Raw genomic sequence first — 27,296 nt, 5'->3', positions numbered from 1 at the left:
CAGTTTTATTTTCATACTTTTATTTATTGATCGTATCTTTGCATCATGTTTATTTTCTACGTCTCATCCTTTGACTCATTAGAAAGAACCTACTGGTGTTGAATGTTTCATGCACAGTTTCAGTGTAAAGTGAGGTCATCAGTCAGGAAATGGTATCATTCTTGTAAATGTATACTGACACTGATGGACGGTGTTTGTTTTGTCATTACGAGAGCGCCCCCTGCTGTCTGCTCACTGCTCTCAGCACTGTGAGTGAATAAATTGAGAGGATTCTGCTGAAAGGACACAAATTCAAAGGACACAAAGTTGGTGAAGTTCAGTTTTTTTATTATCATTCATTGGTCACTAACAGCAGGGTTGGGGGTCGGGGGTCGGGGGTCGGGGGCTCTTTGGGTTGCCTTGGTCATAGCGGCGTAGCGACTGAGCATTTAGTTGGCGGCGAGGATCTGGTCCACCCAGCCACGGAGCTCGGTGACACGGGCATAGACGGCAGGAGTGGAAGTGGAGCAACGGCTGCTTCCCCAGGAGACGATACCAACCAGAGTCCAGGCGTCATCCTTCTGACAGACCAGAGGACCGCCAGAGTCGCCCTGAAAAACAAGAAACAACGAAATCAACAACCAAGAAGGACAAGGAGGAAAAGGAAAAGGAGTGAGACAGGTGTGACAGGTGAGACAGGTGTGACAGGTGAGACAGATCAGACAGGTGAGACAGGTAAGGAGGTGGGAACTCACCATGCAGGAAGTGGCTCCGGCTCCTCCAGCACAGATCATGACATCAGAAATGTTGCTGCCCCAGTGTTTCTTGCACTGCTGGTTGGACAGCAGGGGGAGGGCGGCCTGCTGCAACAAGCTGGGAGTACTGGGAGCTATGGGAGACACAAAACACTCAAACATGCTTCCTCCTCCCCTTTCAAATGAAAAGTATTCTAGAGTCTGGAGTAAATCCTTTTAGACCACAAAGAGCTCTTCAAAGAGGACAGTGGAGCTCGTTTGAGAAAGTCTCACCGTTGTACCGGGTCAGACCCCAGCCAGAGGTGACACAGGTCATTCCAGCAGCGAAGACGTCGGTGGACTCAGCGAGACAGACGGGAGACACGTTGGTGCCCAGGCGGGCGGGGGTGGCCAGTTTGATGAGGGTGATGTCATTGTTGATGGTGCGGGGGTTCCACTGGGGGTGGGTGAACACCTGGGGAGGAGAAGAGGTTGGTGGCGGATAATGGCGTGTTCTGACAGCTGAGTGGCTGATGGGCGGTTCTCACCTTGGCAGGCTTCAGCACCTGGACGTCTTCGTTGGAGCCGTAGCCCTTATTATGCTCTCCAGCAATCACACGGTGGTAGGTCCTGACAGGAAACAGGAAGCAGGGCTTTAAAGGGCCGGTTCACACAAATCACACATCACATAAAGAAACATCCTGTTTTGTCTGTTTCTTTAAAACATGAACGTGTTCATCGAACATCGTTCGGTTCAGCTGTAAATGATGTAAACCACTGTAAAAAGGTGGTTTTCGTCTTGTCATCAAGTCCCATGAAATTACACCAGCAGTGAATGCTAACTGCTAACAGTTCAGTGTTTATGAGTCACACCCGATGGATCTTCTTCCTCTGAGCTCCATGAAAACTCATCAGCCTCACTGTTCTTCCTTCATCACATGAACACACACACACTGTAGTTTATTCTGACACACACACACACACACACACACACACTCACTCACTCACTCACTAAAGCACCACATGTGGATTCATCCACCCCGAATCTAGTCCCTACAGATCCTCTATGTCTAACAGCTGAAGCTCTTAAACATGAAACTTTGTATTTGTGAGGAGTTTGTTGCGTCTTCAGAAGGAGCCAATGGGCTGAAAGCCACAGGCAGAGTTGTGCCGTGCTGCGTTGAACTGACCTGACGTTGCAGTGAGCGGCAGTCACCACCCAGTTCTCATTGATCAGAGATCCTCCACAGAAGTGGAAGCCGTTGGATTGCTGAGAGAAAAACAAACTGAACTCAGTCACAGAAGAAGACGAAGAAGAAGAAGAAGAAGAAGGAGAAGAAGAAGGAGAAGAAGAAGAACAACAACAACGTCACCATGAGCTGTTAGTGTTTGTTGAGGTCAGCTGACTCACCTGCAGAGACACCTGCCAGGGCCAGGAGTGAGGCACCGCCTCCTCACCATTGACGATGCGGGCGTAGCCGCTCACCTGGGGGGGGATGGCTGGGGTACCGCAGCCTGAGAGGATAACAGGAAACAGATGTTAAAAGACCGCTGTGCTGTTTGGGCCTCAACCTTCCTGTTGTCTCAGCTCTGTGCTGATTGCCACTGTGATGCTCTGTGACTCAGCATGACTGAACTGCAGACACGTGAGGAAGACATGAAGAAGACGTGGATGAAACCCTCCTGAGCCCTGAGGAAGCTAATTATCTGAAAATGAAGCTCAGCTGTTCAAACTGCAGCCTTTGGTGTTATTACTGTCTGACCTGCCTGAACTGAATATGTAGAAAGTTTCATCCGGGAAGAAAAACCTCATGTTGATTTTCAGTCACAATCTGAAGACGTTACTTTGGACTCATTTTCTTGATGTTTTATAGATTCAAATATTCACAAACGGAGTTGATTCGGAATCACAGTTCAGAGCTGCTCATTTCCAACCATCTAAAAACCCATTCAAACTTTGCATCTCACCATAGGCGGCGCTGATGAGGGCGAGGCAGGAGACGACCCAGAGGAAGGCCATGGTGATGATGACGATGATGATGATGCGTTGAAGGACTGTGCTGCTGTTTTATCCCTGAACCCTGCTGGCCCTCAGCCAATCAGAGCCGTTCGTAATTTGTCCAGCTCAGTTGTCAGCTGCTTATCAGTCCTGAGGCGACAACGGTGTTCTCAGGAGTCACACGCCCTGAGCTCCAGCTCTCTGATTGGCTGAAAAATCATGTGGATGACTGCTACACACAGAGAGCAACCAACCATGTTGTTATTATCCAAAATGAAGTTTATTTAACTTCACAGATCCCAGATCTGTCAGGATGTATCTTGATGAAGAGTCAGATGTCTGACATCTTGTGTGCAGACGTGAACGTGAGGCTGCTGAAATGAAGAGAAGCAACATCAGGGCGCATAGCTGACCACAGAATTCAGCTTCAGTCAAAGTCAGAGGAAATGTTGAGTTTTGGACCTGGTTCATGATGTAAAGTCACGCCAACATGCAGAATGTATGCAGAATTCTGATGAGAGTATGTTATTGTTTGTGATCCGGGTCATTTTTATCCACTTCCTCTATGAAAGAGTGAAGTTTCTACCGAGCTGTGAGTGACTAAACACAGGGAATCTATGCTGGGGCCACGAGCAGCTGATATTTAGTTAGAAAACACAGGAAATATGTAGTCAGTGAACATTTTACTCACACAGTATCAACATTTTGTGACTGGAAAAATAGATTCCTCATGTTAAAAACAGTGTTCAGGAGGCCTCACAGACATATTTTCTGTTGACTGATAAAATGAATAAGATTGCTGTAAACTTAGAAGTATGAAGACGAGTAAAACTCAAACGTGATCTCTGCCAGATGGAGTTGTTTCTGTTTCCTAACAAAGAGTTCAATGAGTCACAGCCAGGAGAACTGAGTGACTTCTCATTCTCTGACAAAAACACAGCCAACAGGTTTTCATGAAGCTTCTTGAAGGCTTTCGTCTTTTGACACTTTCACAAAAACATAAAACCTCCCTGCTTTTTCTCATCCTTTTAATAATCCTAGTTCCATGCAGACATAACACTTCACATTCTGTCGGATCTGTTCTAGGTTTCAGAGTATTTAGGACCAAAATACCACATTCAGACAGAGAAGACGGGGGACTGATGGAAGGTTAACAGTTTAATGGATATTCAAAGAATGTGTAAAAGGTGAATCCAGATGAGGCAGAGAATCCAGAGAGACTGAGTCCAGGAAGTGACGGGTCCGGTTTGTTCAGTGAGAGCAGACTGGCAGGGCGCAGACGACGACAGGTGTGCGTTTAGCGCATGAGCACAGACACACAAAGAAGGTGAGGAAGGCAAGTCGCAGACAAACCGCCAAAAGGGTGGTGAGCCATCTTCTCGGTCTTGGTTGTTACAACGCAGGTAGACAGAGGATTCGACGGACACTGGCTGGAAACCAGACAGGGACAGACAGACAGGAGACAAAAGGAGGAGGACACACAGGAGCACAGAAGGGAAAAGGAGGAGAGGCTGCAGACCTCCACATGATCAGCTTCAATTCTCACTCTTGTGGTTGTTGCTGCTGTCAGATCAGATTCGTCCCTGACGGGAGTCCCTGTCTTTCTTCATGTGATGTGTTTGAATGAATGTAAAGCAGCGTCTGTATAAACTTTATTCACTCACTTCTCTCTAATTCATCCCAGCGTGTGCAGTTGGACCATGAAGACCTGATTCACTCAGTCTCCTCCATCAGCGGATGTTGAAATGTGTCTGCTGCTTGAACTCTGTGCAGCTTTAATCTGAGCTGCTGTCAAGTGCTGATTTCAGAAGCTGCTGACTGTGATGAACCAGCAGAGGGACCCCCTGGTCTTCTGTCCTGGATCAGTCCTCATGAAAACCAGCTTCATGAGAGCCTTTAATGGTTTTTGGGACTGCACCTGCAGACAGATTCCTGACTGTCGACCTTCATGTCTTAAAGTGATGATGGATGTTGTTTCTCTTGACTTATTTGAGTGCTTTTTGTCATAATATGGATTATTACTGCAGCTGAATGTGCTATTGACTGTATACCACTGCCACCTCTGCACAACACAACTGATGCTTTCAAACGCATTAAGGAGGACAGAAATTCCACCAATGAACTTCTGTTACCTGAGAATCATTCCAGGTGACGACGGCATGAAGCTGCTGAGAGAACGACAACAGAGAGCAAAGCTGCCATCAAGGTGAACAGTGACGACTGTTCACGCATGTTTGTGTACTATACACACACACACACACACACACACACACACATACAGATGTATGTAGAGGCAGCACATACTGTCCAGTCAGCAGCTGTGTTAATGTGTGACAGGGTGTCGACACACTGATAACACACTCCGCACAGCCAACAAACTGTTTGAATGGTGAAATGTGGGATGATTTATGGAACCCCCCCCCCCCCCCCCTCAGATTTTGGTCCCAAAATTGACATTTAGATTTTCAGGTTACAATGTCAAATGTGAAAAGACATATTTTGTTTTGTATATACATATCTTATATCTTACAAAATGATCTCATGTTGTCTCAACTGTAATTTCTGTAATTCAACGTTCTAGGAATCAGCCAAATGCTTTAAAGGTCCATTTTTTGATAACTTTTAGGGACCTGAATCATTTCAAGTGTCGTGATAGTTTATGCTGTTATCAGTCTTTCAATGATGTCCTGCTGTGTAAATCTAATCTGCTTGGTTTAATCAACAAAGGAGCTCTGCTAACACGTCTCCATGGATTCTGAATGATGCTCTTTTTGAGGACCGATACACTTTTTACTAAACTATGAAACTATAAACGATTCAAACCTGAACCTGAAAAACAAGACAACATCTGTCACACAGATGTTAACAAAGGATTAAGTTTCTTTAAATGAAGTTTTCTAACTATAGTAGGTTGAGGATCACAGACCTGAACTGTCGAGCTTCATGGCTTCGTGACCGAAACCGGTCACGAAGCCACAATGAGGAAACATTCCTCTTTCAGAATGACGGCAGTTTGTCTCCTCAGTTCAAACACTGACAGTGATGTGAAAAGAAGAGGTGATGCAATGAATCTATTCACCCCTCCTTCCATCCCCCCAAACCTTCACCCCTCACCCCCCAATCCTCTTCACTGTTCCGGAAAGAAACACAAACTTTTCAACCCACTGACGGAACAAATACGAGCATGTGGAGCACTTCCGGGTTCCCGGTGGCACGTCCATGCTGTCGCTGATGACGTCATGGCGCATCTTGCAGCCAAAGAAGCCCAGCCTTCCACATCAGCCCTCTGAAGGCCAGGTCGTATCAAATTTTATTAGGCTCTCCTCATTTCAAATCTCACCCTCTCCTCGTTTTCTCCCAAACTTCACAATCAACCTGAGCACATGCATCCCTCCAGCACCCTTCCCTCTTCTTCTCCCTCTACCTCTCATATCCCATCATCCTCGGCCACCTCACCTCCTCCAATTTGTTTACAATAAATAATGAACAACAAAAGGTGCACTCAAAAGGAGTGGAGGGAAAAAACTAAGGGAGCTCCATTGCGACAGGTCTGAAGCAAGGCACACACTGACACGGCAGGCAGGCAAAATCATGGAACACACGAGGTAGGAGAGCGCTCTCTCCTTTTAACCTGTGCCTAATCAGCGTCATGCGCATCAGGTGGGCTCCTGTAAAGGCGGAGTTGGCCAGGTGTAGAGACACACCTAGCTAGACAGACAGGGGAGACAGACAGACAAACTCTAACACTGGGGAAAGGGAAAAAGGAAAACACAAGGAAACAGACAAATCTGCAGGATTGTAACAGTAAGAGCTCCAGAACGAGTTGTCAACACATCAGAAATAAACAGGAGGCACTGACAGTGACTGAGTTTTAAAATAAATACTTCAATTTATGAATTCACAAAATCAGCAGTTTCTGCTGAGTTCATCTCTAGTCTTATTTGCAGTGTTTCCTTTTGCTGTAATAGCCATTTGTATTCTTCATGGAACTGTTCCTAACCCTTCACTGAGATAGGCGGCACATGATTGGTCCATTTAGAGCTGAAGAAGAGTCAAATGACATGCCGAACGATCCTTTTAATGTCTGTTGAAGAAAACCTGGTTTAACAAAGTAGATCCCTACCGTTGTGATACATTGTGTTCTTATAATAACTACCTCTCTGGTCTGCATCTTTGGGTCCAATCAAACCATCTGGCATAAACTGTAACAGAACAATCCGGCCAGTATGGACCCAGCAGATCCAGTTAAGAAAGCCGTCACGATCCACGGTGTATTACTCAGTTGGCATGAGTAATTATTCCAGGCTCACTATGAGTCTAATCAGCATATGGCGTCTCAGGTGGCCAAGCTCTCACGCCACATGGCTCAGCTCACAAGCTCGATTATGCAGCAGATAGCTCCCCAGGCCGTCGCCCCCGAACCTCCGCTTTCAGAAGAACAGATTTCTAATCCCGAACCATTCGACAGAACTCGCAGTAAGTGCCGTGGGTATTTGTTGCAATGCAGTATGGTTTTTCGCCAACGACCACGCTCGTTTGGTTCAGAGCAAGCGAAAGTGCTATTTAAAATGTTAAATCCCCAGTTAGAAGCAAATTTCAAGTACAAGTTTCTGTCTATTTGAAGGAGGAGGTTCATTCTGTCTTAGCTCTTGTTGACTCGGGTGCGGAGAATAACCTGTTGGACAAGAGGTTCACCATGAAAGCTGGCTGTCAGTTGGGGGGGCTGGAGAAGCCGGTGAGAGCCTACGCTTTGAATGGGAAAATCATGATGGAGGTAACTCATCGCACCACCCCTATCAAGATGATTATATCTGGTAATCATCATGAGGAAATTTCCTTCATCCTCATCCAATCTCCACATGCCTCTTGTGTCTTAGGACATCCGTGGTTATGGCTCCATGACCCGCAGATCAACTGGGCTCAGGGGAAAATTTTGGGGTGGGGTTCCCAGTGTCACTCACTCTGTCTCTGTTCAGCCCTCCCTCCTGCAGGTGGGGCTCCCAGCAGCGCAGCCACTTTCCTCCGTTCCTGCCGACTACCATGATCTCCAGGAACCGTTCAGCAAGAAGCGTCCACTGTTACTTCCTCCTCATGAGTCCTATGACTGTTCCATCGACCTCCTCCCGGGTGCGCCCCTGCCCATCAGCCGACTCTGTAGCCTGGTGTGCCAGGAGCGTGAGGCGATGGAGCAATATATCAAGGACTCTCTGGTGGCTGGTATTATTCGCCCCTCTTCTTCGCCTCTGGAGGCAGGTTTCTTTTTTGTGGAAAAGAAAGATAAGACTCTTAGGCCATGCATTGACTTCAGGAGCTTAAATCAAATCACCATGAAGAATAAATACCTGCTGCCTCTCATTAATTCTGCTTTTGACTCCCTGCAGGAAGCTACCATCTTCAATAAACTCGATCTATGCAACGCATACCATCTCATCCGCATCAAGAGGGGGATGCCCCTCAGCCACTTCGAGTATCTGGTGATGCCCTTTGGCCTCACCAACACTCCTGTGGGATTTCAGGCCCTGATTAATGATGTCCTTAGGGATTATCTAAATCAGTTTGTCTTTGTCTACTTAAATGACATCTTGATCTTTTACCTGTTGCCGGATTGTTCCTGAATCTTGATTCCTGTCTCCTGGCATGATCGTGTGTTCCATGATTTTGCCTGCCTGCCGCGTCAGTGTGTGCCTTGCTTCAGACCCATTGCAATGGAGCTCCCTTAATATTTTTCTCCACTCTTTTTGAGTGCGCCTTTTGTTGTTCATTATTTATTCTAAATAAATTGTGTTCTTCTTATAACTACCTCTCTGGTCTGCATCTTTGGGTCAATCCCAAAAACATCTGGCATAATCCGTAACACTTACACTTTAAACATGATGCAACAGGTTTAGACATTCTAAAGGTTCCTGTGGCAAAAAAACCCACAACAGATGGCCACAGTTGGTGCTTCATTCACTGATAAGACTGACGAACAGCTCAGCAGGTCACCAGATATAACGTGTTCCCTCAGCTGCTCATGGAGAACATCTTGAGGAAATGAAATGGTGGAGCTTTTTTACAGCCAATTTAAATCTGAAACTGTCAACAGAACCTCCTCCGTAGTGGCTCAGGTGTGCAGCATCAGTTGCCTCAACCACCTTTGAAAATCAAGTAAGACATTTTCCCATATCAGGGAACTTGAATGAATACTTTTTACTGTAACATTACTTAAACACAAAAGGAAGTGTAGAAATAAAAAGGCAGACCCAAAATAACTTTTTTGTAACTTATTTACAAAAACAAGAGCATTATCAGATAAAATGGTTATCAAGGTGAGAGGCGTCAGGGGAATGGTCCAAGTGCAGACAATGTGTTGGTGGAATGCTCTGCAGGTCCTGGCAACACTTTGTCATGTTCTGGATGATCAGATGGTGGAAGCCAGCACATCTGGGAACTTGGGTTTCTTCTGGTGTTTTGAGTTGAGAGAAAGCGAAACGCTGTCATATGATTTCTGTCTTCACATCAGTCAAGATTAGATTAGACTCAACTTTATTGTCATGGTCAAACTGAGGAATAAGAGAAAAAGTGATTTATTATTCCACATTCATTGGTATTTCACCTTTGTTTCCATCACTGCTGGTGCTGTGCATCATCTCCACCTGATTTCAGTTTTATTTTCATACTTTTATTTATTGATCGTATCTTTGCATCATGTTTGTTTTCTACGTCTCATCCTTTGACTCATTAGAAAGAACCTACTGGTGTTGAATGTTTCATGCACAGTTTCAGTGTAAAGTGAGGTCATCAGTCAGGAAATGGTATCATTCTTGTAAATGTATACTGACACTGATTACGAGAGCGCCCCCTGCTGTCTGCTCACTGCTCTCAGCAGTGTGAGTAATTAAATTGAGAGGATTCTGCTGAAAGGACACAAATTCAAAGGACACAAAGTTGGTGAAGTTCAGTTTTTTTATTATCATTCATTGGTCACTAACAGCAGGGTTGGGGGTCGGGGGCTCTTTGGGTTGCCTTGGTCATAGCGGCGTAGCGACTGAGCATTTAGTTGGCGGCGAGGATCTGGTCCACCCAGCCACGGAGCTCGGTGACACGGGCATAGACGCCAGGAGTGGAAGTGGAGCAACGGCTGCTTCCCCAGGAGACGATACCAACCAGAGTCCAGGCGTCATCCTTCTGACAGACCAGAGGACCGCCAGAGTCGCCCTGAAAAACAAGAAACAACGAAATCAACAACCAAGAAGGACAAGGAGGAAAAAGTCTGATAAATTCAGAAACAAAGATGAAAAAGATTAAAATAAAACAGAATTTGTAACTAACAGAAAAAAAAATGCAAATTATTCTGAGTGAGACAGGAGAGACAGGTGTGACAGATCAGACAGGTGTGACAGGTGAGACAGGTAAGGAGGTGGGAACTCGCCATGCAGGAAGAGGCTCCGGCTCCTCCAGCACAGATCATGACATCAGAAATGTTGCTGCCCCAGTGTTTCTTGCACTGCTGGTTGGACAGCAGGGGGAGGGCGGCCTGTTGCAACAAGCTGGGAGTACTGGGAGCTATGGGAGACACAAAACACTCAAACATGCTTCCTCCTCCCCTTTCAAATGAAAAGTATTCTAGAGTCTGGAGTAAATCCTTTTAGACCACAAAGAGCTCTTCAAAGAGGACAGTGGAGCTCGTTTGAGAAAGTCTCACCGTTGTAGCGGGTCAGACCCCAGCCAGAGGTGACACAGGTCATTCCAGCAGCGAAGACGTCGGTGGACTCAGCGAGACAGACGGGAGACACGTTGGTGCCCAGGCGGGCGGGGGTGGCCAGTTTGATGAGGGTGATGTCATTGTTGATGGTGCGGGGGTTCCACTGGGGGTGGGTGAACACCTGGGGAGGAGAAGAGGTTGGTGGCGGATAATGGCGTGTTCTGACAGCTGAGTGGCTGATGGGCGGTTCTCACCTTGGCAGGCTTCAGCACCTGGACGTCTTCGTTGGAGCCGTAGCCCTTATTATGCTCTCCAGCAATCACACGGTGGTAGGTCCTGACAGGAAACAGGAAGCAGGGCTTTAAAGGGCCGGTTCACACAAATCACACATCACATAAAGAAACATCCTGTTTTGTCTGTTTCTTTAAAACATGAACGTGTTCATCGAACATCGTTCGGTTCAGCTGTAAATGATGTAAACCACTGTAAAAAGGTGGTTTTCGTCTTGTCATCAAGTCCCATGAAATTACACCAGCAGTGAATGCTAACTGCTAACGGTTCAGTGTTTATGAGTCACACCCGATGGATCTTCTTCCTCTGAGCTCCATGAAAACTCATCAGCCTCACTGTTCTTCCTTCATCACATGAACACACACACACTGTAGTTTATTCTGACACACACACACACACACACACACACACACACACACTCACTCACTCACTCACTAAAGCACCACATGTGGATTCATCCACCCCGAATCTAGTCCCTACAGATCCTCTATGTCTAACAGCTGAAGCTCTTAAACATGAAACTTTGTATTTGTGAGGAGTTTGTTGCGTCTTCAGAAGGAGCCAATGGGCTGAAAGCCACAGGCAGAGTTGTGCCGTGCTGCGTTGAACTGACCTGACGTTGCAGTGAGCGGCAGTCACCACCCAGTTCTCATTGATCAGAGATCCTCCACAGAAGTGGAAGCCGTTGGATTGCTGAGAGAAAAACAAACTGAACTCAGTCACAGAAGAAGAAGAAGAAGAAGAAGAAGGAGAAGAAGAAGGAGAAGAAGAAGAACAACAACAACGTCACCATGAGCTGTTAGTGTTTGTTGAGGTCAGCTGACTCACCTGCAGAGACACCTGCCAGGGCCAGGAGTGAGGCACCGCCTCCTCACCATTGACGATGCGGGCGTAGCCGCTCACCTGGGGGGGGATGGCTGGGGTACCGCAGCCTGAGAGGATAACAGGAAACAGACGTTAAAAGACCGCTGTGCTGTTTGGGCCTCAACCTTCCTGTTGTCTCAGCTCTGTGCTGATTGCCACTGTGATGCTCTGTGACTCAGCATGACTGAACTGCAGACACGTGAGGAAGACATGAAGAAGACGTGGATGAAACCCTCCTGAGCCCTGAGGAAGCTAATTATCTGAAAATGAAGCTCAGCTGTTCAAACTGCAGCCTTTGGTGTTATTACTGTCTGACCTGCCTGAACTGAATATGTAGAAAGTTTCATCCGGGAAGAAAAACCTCATGTTGATTTTCAGTCACAATCTGAAGACGTTACTTTGGACTCATTTTCTTGATGTTTTATAGATTCAAATATTCACAAACGGAGTTGATTCGGAATCACAGTTCAGAGCCGCTCATTTCCAACCATCTAAAAACCCATTCAAACTTTGCATCTCACCATAGGCGGCGCTGACAAGGGCGAGGCAGGAGACGACCCAGAGGAAGGCCATGGTGATGATGACGATGATGATGATGCGTTGAAGGACTGTGCTGCTGTTTTATCCCTGAACCCTGCTGGCCCTCAGCCAATCAGAGCCGTTCGTAATTTGTCCAGCTCAGTTGTCAGCTGCTTATCAGTCCTGAGGCGACAACGGTGTTCTCAGGAGTCACACGCCCTGAGCTCCAGCTCTCTGATTGGCTGAAAAATCATGTGGATGACTGCTACACACAGAGAGCAACCAACCATGTTGTTATTATCCAAAATGAAGTTTATTTAACTTCACAGATCCCAGATCTGTCAGGATGTATCTTGATGAAGAGTCAGATGTCTGACATCTTGTGTGCAGACGTGAACGTGAGGCTGCTGAAATGAAGAGAAGCAACATCAGGGCGCATTGCTGACCACAGAATTCAGCTTCAGTCAAAGTCAGAGGAAATGTTGAGTTTTGGACCTGGTTCATGATGTAAAGTCACGCCAACATGCAGAATGTATGCAGAATTCTGATGAGAGTATGTTGTTATTGTTTGTGATCCGGGTCATTTTTATCCACTTCCTCTATGAAAGAGTGAAGTTTCTACCGAGCTGTGAGTGACTAAACACAGGGAATCTATGCTGGGGCCACGAGCAGCTGATATTTAGTTAGAAAACACAGGAAATATGTAGTCAGTGAACATTTTACTCACACAGTATCAACATTTTGTGACTGGAAAAATAGATTCCTCATGTTAAAAACAGTGTTCAGGAGGCCTCACAGACATATTTTCTGTTGACTGATAAAATGAATAAGATTGCTGTAAACTTAGAAGTATGAAGACGAGTAAAACTCAAACGTGATCTCTGCCAGATGGAGTTGTTTCTGTTTCCTAACAAAGAGTTCAATGAGTCACAGCCAGGAGAACTGAGTGACTTCTCATTCTCTGACAAAAACACAGCCAACAGGTTTTCATGAAGCTTCTTGAAGGCTTTCGTCTTTTGACACTTTCACAAAAACATAAAACCTCCCTGCTTTTTCTCATCCTTTTAATAATCCTAGTTCCATGCAGACATAACACTTCACATTCTGTCGGATCTGTTCTAGGTTTCAGAGTATTTAGGACCAAAATACCACATTCAGACAGAGAAGACGGGGGACTGATGGAAGGTTAACAGTTTAATGGATATTCAAAGAATGTGTAAAAGGTGAATCCAGATGAGGCAGAGAATCCAGAGAGACTGAGTCCAGGAAGTGACGGGTCCGGTTTGTTCAGTGAGAGCAGACTGGCAGGGCGCAGACGACGACAGGTGTGCGTTTAGGGCATGAGCACAGACACACAAAGAAGGTGAGGAAGGCAAGTCGCAGACAAACCGCCAAAAGGGTGGTGAGCCATCTTCTCGGTCTTGGTTGTTACAACGCAGGTAGACAGAGGATTCGACGGACACTGGCTGGAAACCAGACAGGGACAGACAGACAGGAGACAAAAGGAGGAGGACACACAGGAGCACAGAAGGGAAAAGGAGGAGAGGCTGCAGACCTCCACATGATCAGCTTCAATTCTCACTCTTGTGGTTGTTGCTGCTGTCAGATCAGATTCGTCCCTGACGGGAGTCCCTGTCTTTCTTCATGTGATGTGTTTGAATGAATGTAAAGCAGCGTCTGTATAAACTTTATTCACTCACTTCTCTCTAATTCATCCCAGCGTGTGCAGTTGGACCATGAAGACCTGATTCACTCAGTCTCCTCCATCAGCGGATGTTGAAATGTGTCTGCTGCTTGAACTCTGTGCAGCTTTAATCTGAGCTGCTGTCAAGTGCTGATTTCAGAAGCTGCTGACTGTGATGAACCAGCAGAGGGACCCCCTGGTCTTCTGTCCTGGATCAGTCCTCATGAGAACCAGCTTCATGAGAGCCTTTAATGGTTTTTGGGACTGCACCTGCAGACAGATTCCTGACTGTCGACCTTCATGTCTTAAAGTGATGATGGATGTTGTTTCTCTTGACTTATTTGAGTGCTTTTTGTCATAATATGGTTTATTACTGCAGCTGAATGTGCTATTGACTGTATACCACTGCCACCTCTGCACAACACAACTGATGCTTTCAAACGCATTAAGGAGGACAGAAATTCCACCAATGAACTTCTGTTACCTGAGAATCATTCCAGGTGACGACGGCATGAAGCTGCTGAGAGAACGACAACAGAGAGCAAAGCTGCCATCAAGGTGAACAGTGACGACTGTTCACGCATGTTTGTGTACTATACACACACACACACACACACACACACATACAGATGTATGTAGAGGCAGCACATACTGTCCAGTCAGCAGCTGTGTTAATGTGTGACAGGGTGTCGACACACTGATAACACACTCCGCACAGCCAACAAACTGGGATGATTTATGGAACACAAACAACCGAAATTGACGTTAAGATTTTCAGGTTACAATGTCAAATGTGAAAAGACACAAAAGACACTACAGACACTACAAATTCCTCGTATGTGTAAAAGCATACTTGGCAATAAAGCTTTTTCTGATTCAGGGGGGTTGTAAAACGTATTGCATTTAAGTTAAAGTATTTAAAGTGAAGTAAAAAATACATTTTCATTCTGAAATGTATTGATGGGCATCTATTGTAATATATGCCCAAATTATGTTCTGTATATACATATCTTATCCATCCATCTTTTATACCGACTGTCCCTTTCGGGGTTGTGGGGGGCTTATCCCGGCTGTCAATGGGCGAGAGGCGGGGTACACCCTGAACCGGTCACCACTTGATTGCAGGGCAACATATAGAGACAGACAACCATTCACGCTCACACTCACACCTATGGACAATTTGTTTTTAGAGTCACCAATTAACCTAATGAGCATGTTTTTGGTCTGTGGGAGAAAGCCGGAGTGCCCGGAGACAACTCATGCATGCACGGGAAGCAAACTTCACACAGAAAGGCCCTGCCCGACCGACCGGCCGACGACCTTCTTGCTGTGAGGCACGCACACTACCTGCTGTGCCACCGTGCCACCCATACATATCTTATATCTTACTTATATATTTTTTGATTACTTTTAAGGACCAGAATCATTTCAAGTGTCATGATAGTTTAGGCTGTGATCAGTCTTTACATGTCCTGCTGTGTAAATCTAATCTGCTTGGTTTAATCAACATAGGAGCTCTGCTAACACGTCTCCATGGATTCTGGATGATTGTGTTTTTGAGGACCGATACACTTTTTACTAAACTATAAAACTATAAACGATTCAAACCTGAATCTGGATAACAAGAAAACATCTGTCACACAGACTGACGAAGGATTAAGTTTCCGTCATCGGCCCTGGAGATAACAAACTGACAGACAATCACTGTGAGACCTTCTGGGAAAAACTGAAGGATCAGCAGCTGAAGAGCCGCTGCCCTCCTCTGCAGCTGCTTAATGACTGGCCACTGAGAGTCAGGTGGAGGAGGTCAGGGATTGGTCGCTGAGAGTCAGGTCGACCAATTCCGTAGTCCTGATCAATCCAAAATAAATCAGCGATGTGAGTCGTTCCAGATAAATAACGAAGAATAGTTGATGATGTGAATTTGTCGTCAATGAACAAACACTAAAACCTGTTTCATGACAGATAAAATATTCACGGCCACCTGCAGAGGTCAGGAGGACACTTCACCTCATGTGATAGACCTGAAATGAATCATACAGTAGCTCACGTGATAACGAGAGTATGCCACATAAAGAGAATGTGAAGCTGAGGTCAAATCATGTCGAATTTTGGGTAAGTGACATCATCATTTTGTTTGAAATATGATGTCTTTTATGTCTGTCTTTACAGGTGCATTTGTGTGGTAAAGTATTAGCATGAGCATGTAGCACTGTATGTAATGTAAACACCTGACATTAGGGTAATTACCAGGATGTGGGGGTGGAAAGTATGATGTGAAACAGTTAGTACAAATTAAAAAAAAGAGAGAGACATAGAAGAGAAAAAATACGAGACATGAAATTAAAAAAAACAGCTATGTGTGTGTACATTCTGTGCAAAAAGGGGGTATAAAAATAATACTGCTCATGGAAAAATTGAAAATTGCATGTGGTGAGGTATGGGTAATTAAGTCCATTGACTACCTCACAAACAGACCACAGTATGTGAGGCTTTGCAACTGCGTGTCTGATGTGGTAGTTTGCAGCACAGGGGCTCCACAGGGGACAGTGCTCTCCCCTTTCCTCTTCACCCTCTACACATCAGAGTTCAGACACAACACCAACAGCTGCCACATCCAGTAATCCTCTGATAAAGAAAGAAATCAGAGGGACAATCCCCTTTATTTGTCACACAGTATATAGAACACTACATTTTCTTTGTCTTCATCATTGGTCAGGTGGTGATCTTCATGCATATTTTTAGAGGGGGGGTTTAGAGGAGACAAAAGGTTTTAGAAGATCCTCCAGGTGAACATGCAAACTCCACACAGAAAGGCCCCTTTCCTCGAGATAAGGGGCAGCAGGCACCAAAGGCATGGTGGAGGACACGCCCTCAGCGCCTACATGGGAATCGAACCCGGGACCTTCTAGCTGTGAGGCGACAGTGTTAGCACTGTTCCACCATGCCATCCAGAAGTCCTCTGATGATACAGCCATTCTTGGACGTGTATCACAGGGGGATTAATTCATCCATCTTCATCAACTGGTGTGGACTGAACATATACACATAGGAGAAGGAGATGGTAATTGATTTCTGAAGGAATGAACCACAGACTACACCAGTGAACATCCAGGGCTTGGACAGTGAGATTGTGGGGGATTACAAACACCTGGGTGTTCACCTCAACATAAAACTGGACTGGACAAACAACACAGATGTCCTGTACAGGAGGGGACAAAGATCTCTGCACCTTCTAAGAAGATTGAGGTCTTTCGGAGTTTGTAGGACACTGTTAAAAACATTTTATGGCTCTGTGGTGGCATCTGCAGTCTTCTATGCAGTGGTCTGCTGGGGCTGTGGAAGCTCTGAGAGGGACAGGATTAACAAACTGCTCAGGAGAGCTGGCTCTGTCCTGGACTGTCCTCTGGACAACATTGAGGAAGTGGATGAGAGGAGGACGTTAGCCAAGCTGACATCGATCATGGACAACCCATCCCACCCCCTGCATGAGACGGAGGGGGGCTTAAGCAGCTCCTTCACTAACAGACTGCTGCATCCAGTCTGTAAGGAAGAAGTTACCACAGGTCCTTCATCCAACAGCTGTGACTGTTTAACTCCAGCACCATGTGATGATGTTGCCCGACCAGAGAGGAGAACATTCTGGATCACTGTTACACCACAGTCAGGGATGCTTATCACGCTGTCCCCCGTGCTGCACTGGGCCACTCTGACCACGTCATGGTACACCTGATTCCTGCGTACAGGCAGAAACTAAAGCTCTGCAAACCTGTAGTGAGGACATCAAGGAAGTGGACCAGCGAGGCTGTGGAGGATCTCCAGGCGTGTTTGGACTTTACTGACTGGGATGTGTTCAGGACTGCTACCAACAGTCTGGATGAGTACACGGAGGCTGTGACATCCTACATCAGCTTCTGTGAGGACTGCTGTGTTCCATCACGCACCAGGGTGAGTTACAACAATGACAAACCCTGGTTCACAGCCCAACTCAGGCAGCTAAGGTTGGCAAAGGAAGAGGCCTTCAGGAGTGGGGACAAAGACAGATACAAAGAGTCGAAGTACAAGTTTAGCAAGGCGGTGAAAGAGGCTCAACGGCTGTACTCTGAGAAGCTCCAACACCAATTCTCAGCTAACGACTCTGCGTCTGTCTGGAAAGGGCTCAGGCAGATCACAAACTACAAGCCTAAAGCCCCCCACTCCATCAACGATCGGTACCTAGCCAACAACCTGAACCAGTTCCACTGCTGCTTTGAAAGACAAAGGGACAGTCCAGCAACCATCCCCCACGACACCTCCGAACAGCTCCAGCTCCAGTCACCTCCACCAAGGCCCACCTTAAAGGCCCCCCCCCCCTCCCCCTCCCCACTCAACTCAGTGACGACTCTTTCCATCCATGAAAGGGACGTCAACAGACTCTTCAGGAGACAGAACCCCCGGAAAGCAGCTGGACCGGATTCTGTCTCCCCATCTGCCTTGAAGCACTGCGCTGATCAGCTGTCTCCAGTGTTCACAGACATTTTTAACACCTCACTGGAGACATGTCACGTGCCAGCCTGCTTCAAGTCTTCAACCATCATCCCTGTTCCCAAGAAGCCAAGGACCACAGGACTTAATGACTTCAGACCCGTCGCCCTGACCTCTGTGGTCATGAAGTCCTTTGAGCGCCTTGTGCTCTCACACCTCAGAGACATCACTGACCCTCTCCTGGACCCCCTGCAGTTTGCCTACAGAGCCAACAGGTCTGTAGACGATGCAGTCAACTTGGCCCTCCACTTCATCCTCCAGCACCTGGACTCCGCAGGAACCTACGCTAGGATCCTGTTTGTGGATTTCAGCTCTGCCTTCAACACCATCATCCCAACTCTGCTTCAGGAGAAGCTCTCCCAGCTGAGCGGGCCTGACGCCACCTGCAGGTGGATCACAGACTTCCTGTCTGACAGGAAACAGTGCGTGAAGCTGGGGAAACACGTCTCCGACGTTAAGACCATCAGCACCGGATCCCCCCAGGGCTGTGTTCTTTCTCCTCTGCTCTTCTCCCTGTACACAAACAGCTGCACCTCCAGTCACCAGTCTGTCAAGCTCCTGAAGTTTGCGGACGACACCACCCTCATCGGACTCATCTCTGATGGCGACGAGTCCGCCTACAGGTGGGAGGTTGACCATCTGGTGACCTGGTGCAACCAGAACAACCTGGAGCTCAATGCTCTAAAGACAGTGGAGATGGTTGTGGACAACAGGAAGAACTCAGCCTCACCCGCCCCCATCTTTCCGCTTCCTGGGAACTATCATCTCCCAGGACCTCAAGTGGGAGCCAAACATCAGCTCCCTCATCAGGAAAGCACAGCAGAGGATGTACTTCCTACGGCAGCTGAAGAAATTCAGCCTGCCAAAGACAATGATGGTGCACTTCTACACAGCCATCATTGAGTCCATCCTCACCTCCTCCATCACTGTCTGGTACGCTGCTGCCACCGCCAAGGACAAGGGCAGACTGCAGCGTGTCATTCGGTCTGCAGAGAAGGTGATTGGCTGCAATCTCCCATCTCTTCAGGACCTCCAGGACCCTGAGGCGTGCAGAAAAGATTGTGGCTGATCCCTCTCACACCGGACACAAACTCTTTGAGTCACTCCCCTCTGGCAGGAGGCTGCCAAGACCTCACGCCACAAGAACAGTTTTTTCCCGTCTGCTGTCAGCCTGATCAACAAGGCCCGGAACCCCCCCGACACTCTTCACACTCCACCTCGGACTCATCTGTCACACTGACATAAATACAACTCTATGCGTTACATTAACGCTCAACTTGGACTTCTTTCTGAAAAACAGACTGTGTTTCCAGAAAATAGCAAACAACAAAAAACAGACTTGTGTATACTGTATATATTTAAATTGTTATATTTTGTGCTCTTATTTTAGTAGATGTGTCATGCACCAATTTCACCGCAACAAATTCCTCGTATGTGTAAAAGCGTACTTGGCAATAAAGCTTTTTCTGATTCTGATTCTGATTCTGATTCTGAAGCTCTGTGATGATGCTTCTTTCTCAATCCTACATCATAAACCTTGTTTTTGATTTGCACTTCTATTCAATGTTAATATCTGCTCTAAGGCTAATATCTGCTCACATTTATACATTTCACCTGGTGCAATTTGTAAATTGTGTATTTCTCCCAACTGTGCACACTACACTACTTATTATCCATATTGGCAACAGTATTCTTATAAACTGTATATATTGTGCATATGCATAGACCCAGTATTTCTCAAGTACAATAGTTTTCTCAAGTGCAATACAACACGTCATGTCAGTAGTTAGTTTTTCTCATAAGACTACTAGCAACAGTACTTTTTGGCAGTAGGATTATTTGGCATTTACTATTTTTTTTTAATAATCTGTAAAAATGTACATAGACATATTTTTTTTTCTACTCTGTATTTTTTGACCTCTTATGCCTCGGTGCCTGCTTTCTGTAACCTGCTGGCTGTAACGACTAAATTTCCCCGGTGTGGGATCAATAAAGTCTTATCTGTCTATCTGTCTGTCTGTCTGTTTGTCTTTCTGTTCCTCTTAAACTGTTGCACTGTTTTCCAGCTCAGTCTGTCACAGAGCAGTGAATTTCTCCCCATCTTTACTTCAGACTCGGCTTCTTTGAGATGCTCTTTTTATACCAAATCATGTGACTCACCTGTTTCCAGGTAACCTGATTAAGTGGAAGATGATCCACCAGCTGTTTTCTTTTAGCATTTCACATGTTGCCACTGCCCAAATGAGGAAATAGTTTTCAAAAACCATTAAATTTCTCAGTTTCAACATTTGACATGTCATCTTTGTGCTATGTTCAGTTAAATGTGGAGTTTCAGTGCAAACCATCGCATCCTGATTTTATTTACATTTTACACAGCTTGCCAGCTTTTTTTTTTTTTTTTTGGAAATGGGGTTGTATTTCCATTTTCAAATGTTGAATTTCAAATGTTGTATTTCCATTTTCAAATGTTCTGCAGACAGACAGATATGTCTTGCTTACATTCATAATTTGCCACCTGTAGGAAATGATTCCTAACAAAATTTCCACATCTTCATAATCAGGATGTTTTTTGACCTTCCTGAAGTTCACCAGTTTAAACAGCGAAATTAGATAAAACACCACAGGACCCTTAATTTAAAAATAACTTTAAAAGCCCTCCTTAAGAAAAAAGCACTTTATTCATGGCCGCTGAAATGAAATCTAAAGTGCATTCCCTTGTTGCAGGTTACTGTAGTGATGTGCTTACCTGCGCACAGGAAACAGGTGACACTAACTCCTGAGGACCACTGCAAAACTGTTCAAGAGCTTCTGGGGATTTGCAGCTTTTAAACTTGCATAAAGTTTAAGCTAAAAACGGGACAGTTTACACTGTCCAGGTGTGTGGGTGGAGGTTGTGCATCCGGTCTGTACTCCAGACTTGGGCTGCTAACATGGATCTGTGTTGTTTACCTTGCTTAGTTTGTCCAAATCCCATTGCTTGGCATTGTGGTTTTCCCCAGTAGGCTCCTTTCTCCCTCTCTCTTCCCATCTCCATCAGATTTGACCAATATAACCAACTTTTTAGCCGATCAAAGCAAAAGGTAAGCAGGTAAACACTGCAGCAGCCACAGGTAGGTAACAGAGCGTGTTCCTCACAAGGTGGCGATCTGTCCCAACCTGTGAGACGTGCCATCACATTCTCCACACACACCGGTGTGAGTCCATGGCTGTCATATGAATTCTGTCTTCACAGCAACATGAGAAAAAGACGAGCTTCAACGTGTATCCAGTGAGAAGATTATAAAAAAAATGTGTTTACTTCATTCGAGTTATCAAAAGTCACTTTACAAGTGAAATACACAACAGAACAGTAGACAGCTCATCTACCCTGCTCACATTACGAATGAATAAACTGCTCTGTGCACCTAAAAATCATCATTTGGACCTCTTGCAGTCAAGGTTATGCCCACTGTCAGGAGACCAGAAATGACTCAGCAACAATCAGTAGAGGGCGCAACAGCACAACTAATACAGTAACCTCAGGACCAAGAAAGGTAAACTTGAAAACAACATCAGAGGGATTTTGGTTACATGGAAACATGTTGTGGTAGAAAACATACAGTAAGAAATGAAGATGACACAAATTCATTCCTGCAGCTTCTTCTGTTGTAACAGTCACGATTCAGGAATTTATTGCAGTGGTGAATATGCAAACACTTACAGGTAGGCAGACAAGCAGGTGCACATTCCAAGGTAAAGGTATCAGTTTTGTGGTACAAGTCGCACAAAAGCAAAACCACAAGGCAACAAAAAAGCCACAAAGTCAATGATCTGACACTGGCTGCAGGAGAATGTTGGTGTAAATGCTGCAGGGCTAATAGTGGTGCAGATTGCTGAAACAATCTTTCACTTGGTGATACAAGCACCAAAATTGGCACACAGGTGCTTCAGAACTCCCTCTTTCAGAAAAGCACGTTAGCCAACGTCAAAAACAAAATGGCCGCCATTCGTACCAGTACGAAACAGTATTTGCACTAAATATTGTCAAAGTAATGACATTTTGATGATCTGTACATCAAAATGTATGTTTTTTGACACGAGAAATCGAATTCTGCAATCAAAATTTCAATATCATTAAGCGTTATAGTGATATGATGACAATTATATGAACTAGCACTGTCTCAGTGAAGTTACCGATGTGGTATCTCAAATTGTTGTGACAGAAGCACAATATACTACAACAGACTGAAGTGACTTACTTGAATTTAACCTGGATCATTGTTTTATTCTTTGCATTTACAGCTACACAGTTGTGTGCACTTCAGGGTGTAGCGATAACATTTGCATGGTCCCCGACATTCACCCGTGCAATGACATTTTGTCAGCTGCTGGCAGGACTGAGCAATGGGTGGGAGGGTTGACCAGAGAACTTCCCAGGCTTCACCTTTTCTTTGCCAGCCCCAGTTGCCAGGACTTTCAGGTTGCATTGTACATTCTTTTGACTGGCCCCATATGCAAGCAGCTTGGAATGCAGATCGTCTAACATGCTGAACGAGAGATGCACTAGTTGGTGGAATGAAGTCATAGGGTCTTTGCTTCCGAGCAAACAAGTGCAGTCTTGCCTCATCAACCTTGGTAATGTTGCTGTGTTTGTCATACATAGTGACAACAAATTTCTCGAGAATGTTGAGATCAGCATCTTCAATGGGTGGCACGGTGGCACGGTGGCAACACTGTCGCCTCACAGCAAGAAGGTCCCGGGTTCAATTCTCGCTGCGGGCACCGGGGGTGTGTCCTCCACCATACAATGCCTTCGGTGCCTGCTGCTTGAGGAAAAAGGCCTTTCTGTGTGGAGTTTGCATGTTCTCCCCGTGTTCACCTGGGGTATCCTCCATAAAAAATATACCCCACTAAAAACATGCAAGAAGATCACCTGACCAATGGTGACACAAGGAACTGGGTCCCCGGGCGCCGGTTGGATGGCAGCCCACCGCTCCTGGTCTGCCGCGGAGGAAGGACGACCAGGATGGGTTAAAGGCGGAAGATAAATTTCACCAGTGCATGGCGTGTGTGTGGGCATAATGCATGTATCTGTGTGACGAATAAAGGGGATTGTCCCTCTGATTCTTCTTCTTCTTCTGGTAGGTGGGTACTGACTCAGTTTGCTGAACACTGGGCCCACTTCAGGACAAACTGCCCATGTTTGCCATGCAGTTGTCTTCCCTCTACCTCGAAAGGCCGAGACCACGTCACAGCCAACTACACTACAACTAACTACAATTCTAGTTGAGATGCATAAGGGGCTAATGAGATAGCATTTGGGACACTTATAGATACTACTGTCTAAAGTTAGTTTACCACCACAACAGTTAGTAACTACAAGTACAGTTAGTACACTACAAGCCGACGCTGAACCCCATGCTGAGTTTCACAGCAGTGATGTCACCAGTGTGCCCTGGTTGTGCTTTGACATCACTCTTAAGGTATCACAAGCCAAAAGCTTTAATATTAAACTACATTAGTGTAACAAATAATTGGCAGTGAACTTTTTCACCACAGACTCGGCACAGAGCATAGAAACAGGCAAGGTTATAGTTGAAAACATCACTACATACAGTAATCTATGAGCCGCCATTTTGAAAAATGGTGGCCATATTGAAATTTTCAAGGCATAATTGGCTTAATTATATGAGAATACATTCATTTCATTTTTAGACCATAAAGAAATTGTGTTAATTGGAGTTCCTCTTCAAAAATTGAAATTTGTCAGGTTTGCTTCTGCAGCCACCTTGAAAACTGGCAGCCATCTTGAATTTTCTGATGGCTAACGTTCTTTTCTTAAAATGTATGTTCTGAACGTCATTTGTGCCAATTTTGGTGCTTGTATCACCAAGTGAAAGATTCTTATGGAATATTGAGATAACCTGCCCCACTATAATGAGAGCAAGTGAGACCAGGTGTGTAGGTGGGCAGGGGTGTCAAGTGACTGCAGGGCAGGTGAGAGTGACAAAGGTGTTCATTAAAGATCACAAGTAATTTACAGTGTGTGATGACATTGGACAGGACCCACATATAGAATAATACTGACACGTTGCAACTGTCGAATAGATTCATTAACACGATAATAACAGACTGAAACATGTCGGAGCCTGCAACAGAAAATTCTAAATAGAATGACTGACTGAGTGTTTTTAGCATTCAAAGCACAGACGTCTGTCCAGCTGACTTGTTCCAGTTCCAGAGTGTAGAAATGTGATCTGTGTAATCTGGAAGAGGATGAAAAATAACTGTGCCTTTGTTTCGTTTTCCATCCCATCATGATCATTGTTTTTTCTGTAAAATGTCTGCAAATGCCCCGATTTGTTTTCTGTGTCACATGAATGCAGAATTCACGTCCTGTTTATAGACAGTGTTTGTCTTCTCAGATTGGATTGTGTCACATGTCACTGACACTGCTTTATCTATTTATGGATGTGAACTAGAGTTGTGTCCCAATTCAGCGGCTGCATCCTTCGGAGGACCCAGCCTACGCGGTCCCCGGAGGCTGGGTCCTCCGGAGGCTCCTCCGTCGGCCGCATCAACTATCGGTAAATGGGACGGTCTAGCCTTCGGAGCATTTCCTGATTGCGTCACGACATCATAACTTCTTCCCTCCTAACCCGGGAAAAACACACGTACGGGGTGCAGAGATGCGGCCGGACAGCTCTTATCGCTTGTAAGAGGAGCGAAATGTAGCCTATTAAACAACTTACAAATGCACCTGATGTGAATATCTTCACAGTTACAATAAGATATTAGTTGACATGCGAGCTTGTAACATTTGTAAGTGAAGGGTTTTAAAAAGTCTAACAGTTAACTGAGCTCCTCATATCAACAGGTCGCCATTATTAAAAAAAAAATAAATAAATCGGTGCACAAAGCATCTTGGGATATGGGAGGCAGTGAAGGATAGTAGCGCTGCATCCTCTGAATACAGGGAAAAGGAGGACGCATTTGTCGGCTGCATTTGGAGGATCCTTTGAATTTGGACCAATTGGGACAGCCTTCGCGCAGCGTTATGACGTAATCGGCCTTCAAATCCATCCTCAGAAGGATGCAGCCGCTGCATTGGGACACAGCTTATGTTTCCTCTTACATTGCTAAATGTTATTGCTGTTGTTTGTTATATTTGTGGAGTCCTCTAAGCCCATGCAGGACAGACACTTTGAAAAATAAATTACTTCAAATAAACTGGTTGATGATAATAATACCAATACTACTACTAATATTAATAATAACAATAATGACAGTAAAACCATCTTTGCACAGCACCTTTCATACAATAAATAGTCAATAAATAGTGCTGCATAGAAGAAATCACCTGTCACAGCCCAGCCCACTTACCTGTTGCTGCAGCTCCTCGGCCACGCCCCACACCTGCTCATCTGCACACCTGGCCTCAATTAGACTCTTCAGGACGGTATTTAAGCAGCGCTGGCACACTTTCCTGTTGCCAGATTGTCCATAGGTGTGTCCCAATTCAGGGGCTGCATCCTTCGGAGGACCCAGCCTACGCGGTCTCTGGAGGCTGGGTCCTGCGGAGGATCCTCCGTCGGCCGCATCAACTATCAGTAAATGGGACGGTCTAGCCTTCGGAGCGTGTCCTGATTGCGTCACGACGTCATAACTTCTTCCCTCCTAACCCGGGAAAAACACACGTATGGGGTGCAGAGATGCGCCCGTACAGCTCCTATCGCTTGTAAGAGGCGCGAAATGTAGCCTATTATACAACTTACAAATTCACCTGATGTGAATATCTTCACAGCTTCGCGTCGGACGGCGCAACTGTTATATTAGACCTAATCAGTGGAGGGAAGTGACATGATTGCTTAACGTTATGTTACGTGATAGAAAGTATCGTTTCAGAGGGCAAGTGCACCTCTTACCGCTTGTGTGTGTCCAGAGGATGATGCCAAATTTTGTTTCAAAGTCTCAAAGTCCACAGATAGTTTCCTAAATCATTTTTATTGCAAGAAATATTATCCACCATTCACTCTGATCATTAAATGTGGTTAAAGGAAACTATAAAATCACTCATGTTGTCTACTGTCTTGCCGTTGTGATAAATAAACTGTGAAATAACGTATGTTCTGAGTTTCTGTTGCCACAGTTACCAACCAGCGTTTGAGCCAGCGCAATAATTTAGAACAATCAGGCTATTTGACCGGAACGTTTTTATAGTTGTCCTACAACTCTTTTTAACGGAGACCCTGCAGCCAATCACAATCGAGTATTCACCCAAAATAAGATATTAGTTGACATGCGAGCTTGTAACATTTGTAAGTGAAGAGTTTTAATAAGGCTAACTGTTAACTGAGCTCCTCATATCAACAGGTCGCCATTATTAAAAAAAAAAAACAATCGGTGCGCAAAGCATCTTGGGATATGGGAGGCCGTGAAGGATAGTAGCGACGCATCCTCCAAATACAGGGAAAAGGAGGACGCATTTGTCGGCTGCATTTGGAGGATCCTTCGAATTTGGACGAATTGGGACAGCCTTCGCGCAGCGTTATGACGTAAGCGGCCTTCAAATCCATCCTCCGAAGGATGCAGCCCCTGAATTGGGACACAGCTCATGTGTCATGCCGGACTCTTCAGCGTCCCTTGCCTGTTTGATCTCTGGGATTCGACCTCACCTGATCCTGATTACTCCTTCTGTCAGGTCCCTGTGTCTACAGGTGTGCGCATCTCACCGCCTCTGTGCTAATAAAGAGCCTCTTCCTCCTCTGAGAGTGGTTTTGACCACCCCAAACTTTGTCAGTGATCTCCGTGTCCAATCCGCTCTCATCACAGTAACTCCATCTGAGTCGGCTCTCTGCTCAGCACGGCAGTGTTAGCCCGGTTGTCCGGTTCCCCATATTCCCTATAAATTAGCCAGCACTGCAATTTGATCCTCCATGAGCCCGTTACACCACCTGCACCAAGTGCTCCATGTAGAACAGACGCAGAATGAGCTCGAAATAAAAAAAAAATTCACAGCATAACCCCCCGTTGGGCTCC

The 27,296-nt window shown here is 45.6% G+C and overlaps 2 protein-coding genes across 2 annotated transcripts; both read right to left on the bottom strand.

Annotated features, from left to right (window-relative positions):
• Positions 1-428: 428 nt before the first annotated feature.
• LOC143325746 (chymotrypsin B-like) lies at positions 429-2,733 on the bottom strand. The gene is made up of 7 exons (XM_076739044.1): positions 2,682-2,733; positions 2,125-2,228; positions 1,904-1,983; positions 1,262-1,343; positions 1,008-1,188; positions 735-868; positions 429-590 (listed from the first exon to the last, which is right to left on the bottom strand). The coding sequence occupies exons 1-7, from the start codon at positions 2,731-2,733 to the stop codon at positions 429-431; spliced, it is 795 nt and encodes a 264-aa protein (XP_076595159.1).
• Positions 2,734-9,747: 7,014 nt separating this feature from the next.
• On the bottom strand, positions 9,748-12,124 carry LOC143325736 (chymotrypsin B-like). Its single transcript, XM_076739032.1, has 7 exons — positions 12,073-12,124; positions 11,516-11,619; positions 11,301-11,380; positions 10,651-10,732; positions 10,397-10,577; positions 10,124-10,257; positions 9,748-9,909 (listed from the first exon to the last, which is right to left on the bottom strand). Exons 1-7 carry the CDS (start codon positions 12,122-12,124, stop codon positions 9,748-9,750), a joined length of 795 nt encoding a protein of 264 aa, XP_076595147.1.
• Positions 12,125-27,296: the final 15,172 nt, after the last annotated feature.

This window comes from Chaetodon auriga, chromosome 1 (assembly GCF_051107435.1).
Source record: "Chaetodon auriga isolate fChaAug3 chromosome 1, fChaAug3.hap1, whole genome shotgun sequence".
Taxonomy (NCBI): domain Eukaryota; kingdom Metazoa; phylum Chordata; class Actinopteri; order Chaetodontiformes; family Chaetodontidae; genus Chaetodon; species Chaetodon auriga.
The sequence above is the reverse complement of the archived record's forward strand: the minus strand, read 5'-3'. Positions and strand labels throughout refer to the sequence as shown.